The sequence below is a fragment of the Diabrotica undecimpunctata genome, chromosome 3 (genome assembly GCF_040954645.1).
Source record: "Diabrotica undecimpunctata isolate CICGRU chromosome 3, icDiaUnde3, whole genome shotgun sequence".
Taxonomy (NCBI): Eukaryota; Metazoa; Arthropoda; class Insecta; order Coleoptera; family Chrysomelidae; genus Diabrotica; species Diabrotica undecimpunctata.
Window position 1 is genome coordinate 120,072,261 of NC_092805.1, and position 7,616 is coordinate 120,079,876.

The 7,616-nt window shown below is 36.0% G+C and overlaps 1 protein-coding gene across 1 annotated transcript; it reads right to left on the bottom strand.

The window, feature by feature from the left end:
* On the bottom strand, nucleotides 1-7,357 carry LOC140436144 (uncharacterized). Its single transcript, XM_072524852.1, has 3 exons — nucleotides 7,217-7,357; nucleotides 4,089-4,309; nucleotides 1-379 (listed from the first exon to the last, which is right to left on the bottom strand). Exons 1-3 carry the CDS (start codon nucleotides 7,305-7,307, stop codon nucleotides 59-61), a joined length of 633 nt encoding a protein of 210 aa, XP_072380953.1. The 5' UTR covers nucleotides 7,308-7,357; the 3' UTR covers nucleotides 1-58.
* Nucleotides 7,358-7,616: the final 259 nt, after the last annotated feature.

The window sequence follows — 7,616 nt, forward strand, 5'->3', positions numbered from 1 at the left end:
TAAATTGATATAATTTTAATTTTGCCGTTTATTTTCTCACAAAATATTTACTTTATTGTTAATATTTAAATAACAAAACTTCGTACATAACACCTCCATAAACTTCAACTTTATCTTGATTGCGATATTCTTCATAAACATAAAAAGTACAACCATTGTCATCGGCGACGGGATAGCTGGTATAGATTTTTCCTACCCAATTTCTGCCAGAAAAGAACTGTCTTCCAAGGTATAGCGAAGAATTGTAATTGAGGGCAAGTGATTCCCATCCAGCTCTTACTGGGCGGGAATCGTCAGAGTCAAAGAGTGATTCAAAATATGAAGGTCTAGCATACTCCCAAAAGAGTTTGTTTAAGTAATCATTTTTTCCAACTAGAATCTAAAAAATAACAAGTATGATTTAAAGTTCTCTCTAAATCCCTAGTTGATTAAAATTGTTTATGAAAAAAATTTGCTTACAAGAATGATCATTTTTTAATGTATCTAGAGAACAAGTAGGTACATTTGACTAGGCAAACATAAAAATCATGATATAGACAAGCAATATAAGAGAATCCACTTTAAAGTATAAAGTTTAAAAAAGAAAATATATATATATATATATATATATATATATATATATATATATATATATATATATATATATATATATATATATATATATATATATATATATATATATATACACTCGCGATGATAAAATCCGGGTCACCTTGAAAATTTCAAGTTTCTGGAATATTTTTGCTTCTGGTGCAGTAATAACCTTTTTTAGGCTTACGTATTTTTTATTTGTCATCAATGTTTGTTTTGAAAGAAAAAAAGAACGGTTTTTTATTGTTTTTATTGAAAAAGCAGAAAACAAACCAAATTTTTGATAAAACAGGCATGCGAAAAAAATGAAAAATACAGAACGTGGTAAAATGTCAGTGAAATTTCAATGACAAATATCGTGTATTGCCTCCACTTGCTCTAATGACCTCTTGCAGACGACGGGGCATACTCTCAATTTTTCTCCGGATGACATGTTGTGGTATGTTATTCCACTCTCTCACTAACAGATCCTTAAGCTCCTCTCCGTTGTTAGAAGGAGATGTTAGGGGTTGAATCCATTTTTTCAAATCGTCCCAGATATGTTCGATGGGATTCAGGTCCGGAGACCTAGCTGGCCAGGGTAACCTCGTAATTCCAACGTCGTCCAAGTATTGCATACTAATCATGGCAACGTGCGTTCGCGCGTTGTTCTGCATAAAAACGACGTTTTCTCCAAGCCTTGTCATGGTGTGCAAAGTGCAAAACATGTTCTTCCAGAATCTCCGTAATGTCCCTTCGTGCAGGTAAGGACCCATTTTCGATGAAGGGTAATTCTGTGCGGAAGTCGGAAGATACACCTCCCCAAGCCATGACCGAGCCTCCACCAAATGGCATTCTTGGAGCAATGCAAGCTTGTGAAAATCATTCACCGGTTCTCCTTCAAACTCTTACGCGTCCATCGGATCCAGTTAGGCAGAAACGGGATTCATCTGAGAATAACTCTTTGCTCCAATCGTTAATTCCCAATGCGCGTATTGTCGAGCAAAAGCTAGTCGTGCAACTCGATGCGCCAGGCAAAGTGTCAGTCCTGTAGCTATTGCCCGAGAAGATAGTCCAAAAGAACGAAATCTTCTCCTGACTGTTGCAACGCAAACATTGCGATTTCGTACGATTTTCGTAGACGATTTCGATGCATAATCGTAGTTGAGGTCCGGTTTCGTAAAGCCTGAAACACAAAAAAACGGTCATCTCGTACCGTGGTCATTCTTCTTCGTCCAGAGCCAGGTCATCTGGACAACAAACCTTTCTCCTGAAAGCGTTCAAGCACTCGTTGAACCGTAGAAAGGCTTACGCCAACAGTTCTTGCGACTTGCCGTTGAGTGTGACCGTCTTTCACAAGCGCAACAATTTGTGCCGTTTCATCAACAGTCAAGAGTATTTTTGGCAAAAAATAAACAATAATAAAGACTAATAATGGCACTAATAAACACTAATGGTGGCAATAATAAATGTTTGTTCGTTGCATTTGAACAGAAAGTCGAAGCACAAATGAGACATTTAAAACAAGCGGCAGTTACAGGTACCGTTCATTTTGGGAAGTGGGCGCTTTTCCGCGAAATTGGCACTATTGAAATTCTTTATTGCAAAGGAAACCGCTAAACAGACAACAATTCCCAGAAACATGCATTAGTTTGTATTTGTGTTATTATTATTTACGATAAAGCTCGTTTAAAATGAAATATCGGTGATTTTCAAGGTGACCCGTATTTTATGATCGCGAGTGTATATATATTCACTATATATTTTTACTCAATTAGTTTTGAGCTTCTTGAACCGTACTATATTTAATATAAAATTAGTATTTCTTGGGTTTAGGTTCAATAAGATATATATTACATGTAAAACTAGATTTTATTTTCCATAGCAATCAACGTTTCGGCAGGAAACCCTTGCTTTGTCAAGATTCTAAAATGTACATGCATAAGAACAAACGGTTATTGTAAAATATGTATATATATGACTTACCAAAACGTAAAACGGGACACAGACATTAATGAACTGACAAATAAAAGTTGATATCTAATATCTCATAGTTTACTGTCATTAGTATATAATTATTTTTATATGAGCGTATCATTGATGTATCATATGACATCCGAAGGGATAAAAAGATTATACAGCATTGCTAAAGCAAGGGACAAGTCATCAAAGGACTTAACACACGTGCAGCAGATTAAGAATGCGGATGGAAGAGTTTTAAGAACCCATGTTGAAATAAAGCAAAGATGGTATGCGTACTTTAATAAGTTGCTAAATGAAGAACAACAAAAGTGGCAGAGGATGCGGGATACCAAATGATAATTTAATACCGGGGATAGCGAGAGATTAAGTTGTCGAGGCGTTAAATAGGACCAAGAACGGTAAGGCAGTGGGACCTGATGGAATACCTGTGGAGGTTTGGAAGGCTCTAGGAGAGGAAGGGGTTGATATTGTGTGGCAAATGATAAGTAGGTTGTATGAGGAAGAAAGGATGCCCAATGCATGGAGAGAGGATGTGATGGTATCATTAGGACATCGATGAAGGAAAGATAAATCGATAGGAGAAGAACAGTTTGGTTTATGCCAGGAAGGAAGACAACGGATGCCCTGTTTGTATTGAGACAGTTGATAGAGAAATACAACGATAAAAAAAGAGAGCAACATTTGATATTTATAGACCTTGAGAAGGCGTATTGCACAGTTTCTAGACAAGAGCTATGGAGATGTATGAGAGAGAAATGGGTTCCTTAGAAGTACGTAAGGCTCGTGAAGGATATGTATGAGGGAGCGTACACCAAAGTAAGGACTGCTATCGGATTGACCGAAATTTTTTTAGTGACGGTTGGTGTCATATATTTGACATTTTAGTAGTTCCATGACATGACACTTGAACGTTGACAGATGTCATGGGACGTTACTCACTTCATTACTTAAGGAGTTACGTTATGTAGGTTACCACACACACGCTTTTAATTAGTGAAATAAAGGAACATAAAATACATTCAACACCATTTTCATTACATTACACGTACATATACACCAGCTTGGTGACGAGGACGGTCGAATCTACAAGAAATTCTTTAAAAGATGACTGAGACTACAATCCATTCTGTTCACAGCGTATTTAAATAAATTAAATACAAAACATAATATGTTTTTGTTTTTAATTCATTAACCTTACAAGTTTAGCATTTTCTTACGATGAGGAGACTTGTTATATACTTGACATTTTAGTAGTTCTATAACATGACACTTGGACGCTGACAGATGTCATGGGACGTTACTCTCTTCATTACTTACGGAGTTACGTTATGTAGGTTACCACACATATATGTTTTTAATTAGTGAAATAAATGACCATAAAATACATTCAACACCATTTTCATTACATTACACGTACATATACAACAGTTGGTTTTTCTTCACACCTTGTAAGCAATTAGCATACATTATTAGAGTTTATAACTTTCTCAATGCCCAATAAAGTATAATATAAGATAAGATTATATTAGTATTACCTTGATATTATCGCAAATTTTTTCGATCTCTTTTAAACCTACAGCAATATGCACACATTTTTGTCCTGCGATAATACTTGTAGGTATGAAACCCTCAAATTGTTCATTACTGTAGTGAACTAATCCAATATAAGTATCCTCATGGTCCATAGTTTCTCCAGATGGGATTGCATCGTCGGGGATTGAATCAGGATTATAATCCTGCCATTCAACGACGTCACCTAAAATTTTAAAAGAAGAAAATAATTTTAAGTTAATATTTTTAGTAAAACAGGCAAAAACTCAGCAGTACGTATCAACAAAATTCCAATTGTATATAACATTAAACATTTATGAAATACTTATTAAAATATTATGACGAAATTATTAGACAAAAGAACCAAATGACTATCTACAGAACATTAATTAGACCCATAGTAACCTATGGTTTTGAGACCTGAGTAAAGAAGCGTCACTTGCTGTCTTTACTACTCTATTTATTGTCATTCAGCTTATATGATCGTTTCATTCTACTCTTTTATTTCTTACCCAGTCCTAGATGTTCTCCACCTCGCCCCTACGTCATATATCTGTACTTCTAGCTCTGTCCCATAGTGTTTTACCATCAATTTTTTCATCTCAAGTGTTTTTATCTCTGCTGTTTCTAATATTCTTCTTGTCCTCTCTATCTCAGGTCGTGTTTCTGCCGCGTATGTCATTACTGGTCTGATGACTGTTTTGTAAATTCTGCCTTTCATTTCTTCTCCGATATTTTTATTTCTCCATATTGTTTCATTCAGGCAACCTGCGGCTCTGTTTGCTCTATTCACTTGATCTGCTACCTCTGTTTCAACCTTTCCGGTATTAGATAATATGATGCCTATATATTTAAAGTCCATCACTTGTTCTATTATCTGACCTTCCAGCTCCAATTTACATCTTAGTAAACTTGCTGTTAGAACCATGCATTTTGTCTTTTTTTGGGGAAATTAGCATGTTGAATGTAGTTACTATAATGTTTACAATTTGTATATATATATATATATATATATGTATATATATATAAATATATATATATATATATATATATATATATATATATATATATATATATATACAATTTATGGGCCTGCGTAGCGCAAGCGGTAGGATGCTTGACTCGCAAGCCGGTGGTCCGGGGTTCGAATCCCACCGCCGGCAAGAACATCTAGACATTTTAAAAATGTCTATAGGCCCCAGGTCGACTCAGCCTGAATAAAAATGAGTACCTTGGGTAAAACCAGGGGTAATAATAGACGGTTGAAGCGTAGCACTGGCCATGTTACCTTCCTTGTATACCGTAGGCCCTAGATATAGCAGACTACCCTGCTATACTCCCAAAGCCGCGACAGCGGTATAAAACGGGAGACTATTATATTATTATATATACAATTTATATATATTATGTTCTTTGCCTCAAGGTACACAAAACTCTGAAGCTGAATCTGGACAAAAAAAACGAAGAAATTTACTGAGAAGCTAAAAACAAAGCCAAAAGGATTTGAAAAAAAAATACATCAGCAATCATGGAAAAAATTTGTGAACTTGAAATACCAGGGCCCACACTAGCTGAAGTAAAGTCCGCAATTTCGTCCCTAAAAACCATAAAGCCCCAGGCCCAGGCGGCATACAGGCGGAACTACTAAAAAAAGGGGGAGAAAAGCTCCACCTTGAAATATATTATCTTATAAGAGAAGTCTGGGAAAGAGAAGAAATATCGAAACACTGGCATGAAAGCCATATAGTGCCTATCCACAAGAAGGGAGACAAACAAATATGTCGGAACTATAGAGGAATATCGTTAATCAACACAACGTACAAAATTATATCCATAATACTGTCTAGAAGGCTAACTCCATACGCAGAGGAAAAAATAGGCGACTATGAAAGCGGATTCAGACCGAGAAGGTCGACCATAGACCAGATATTCGTCTTACGCCAGGTGTTGGAAAAAAACTGGGAATTCAAAAGCAATGTACACCAAATCTTTGTGGACTTTAAACAAGCTTACGATTCTGTTAGCAGAGAAGCATTGTGGGAGACCATGGTAGAAATGGGAGTACCTGGAAAGCTGGTACGATTAGCACAGGTGAGCACCACGTCGGAGGAATTCCTCATTGACACCGGGCTTAGACAAAGAGATCATCTCGCTCCCTTGCTATTTAATTTTGCACTGGAACATGTGGTAAGGAAAGCTCAACCACAACTGACAAACGAATTTGCCGCCCAAGGATCAAAAATACTATTGGCGTTTGCGGATGACGTGGACACAATTGCAGAATGCACCAGAGATGCAAAAGAAGTTTTCACTCTATTCGAAAACGGAGCCAAGGAAGTTGGTCTGAAGTTCGACGAGGACAAGACCAAGTACATGGTGGTTACGAAGAACCAAAGACCAAGGGTAAGACAAAACGTTAAAATTAATAAATACAACTTTGAAGTCGTCAAAGAATTCAAGTACCAGGGAGCGATCATAACATTTGAAAATAAATATGAAAAGGACGTGGCAGCCAGAATCATTGCAGGAAACAGATAATATTACTTATTATTGACCGTACTTAAATCAAAAATACTCTCAATACCAGCAAAAATAAGAGTTTACAAGACAATAATTCGTCCCACAATAACGTATGAAAGGGAGACATGAACCAGCGGGAAACGACAAAATTACTGGTACTAGAAAGAAAGATACTGCGGACTATTTTTGGGCCTTGCCGAGAAGAGACAATAGGAGAATGGAGAAGAATACACAATGATGTACGTGATGAGTGACGAAAGACTCCTGAATGCCACATTCTGGGAAAGGCCCGATAGCAGAAGGTCTGTTGGTCGCCCAAGAAAGAAATGGAAGGACGCAGTAGCCAGTGATCTATGCAAAATGGGAACACAGCAATGGGAAATAGCTGCTCAAGACCTACAACAATGAAGGGAAATAGTAAACGCAACCAAGACTCACATAGAGTTGCAGAGCCAAATGATGATGATGACAAACTTAATTAGGTCACTAACCATTTTATAGAAATAAAAATTCAGTTAAAAATTAACTGCAATTTTCATTGAGTCATAGCGTAGATAATGAAAGATATTTAGTATATTTTCGTTGAGCTTACCTTGGCTAGTCCTTCCATAAGTTTGGTGACTATAGAAAAGTACTAGAATAAAACACAACTTGTTTGCTATCATCTTGGTATATGAGTACATATAACTGAATTTACACTAATACTTTTGTTTTTATATACTAAAAATTCCGGAAATATTAAGTGTTCGGATATTAGAATTATAAGTGTTTTATCTGTAATTCAATAGATACATATAATGACCCAGGTGGTTAATGCGTGTATTTGCTTTTGAAAGTAAAAATAGATAATATAATTAGATACAAGTGCAAGTTTCCTTTAAAAATATGGAAGTAATTAATAAAACTAAATACTTTAGGATTTAATTAACATAATGCAGTTACGATCAAATACATAATTGTCAGTGTTAACCAATTTTATAGTTTCGACAAGT

Coding starts and splice junctions, on each gene's coding strand:
- LOC140436144 (XM_072524852.1), bottom strand. CDS start 7,307: ATGTACTCATATACCAAGATGATAGCAAACAAGTTGTGTTTTATTCTA. Junction 4,310..7,216: donor TTATGGAAGGACTAGCCAAG/GTAAGCTCAACG, acceptor TTAAAATTTTAG/GTGACGTCGTTGAATGGCAG. Junction 380..4,088: donor AAATTTGCGATAATATCAAG/GTAATACTAATA, acceptor GTTATTTTTTAG/ATTCTAGTTGGAAAAAATGA.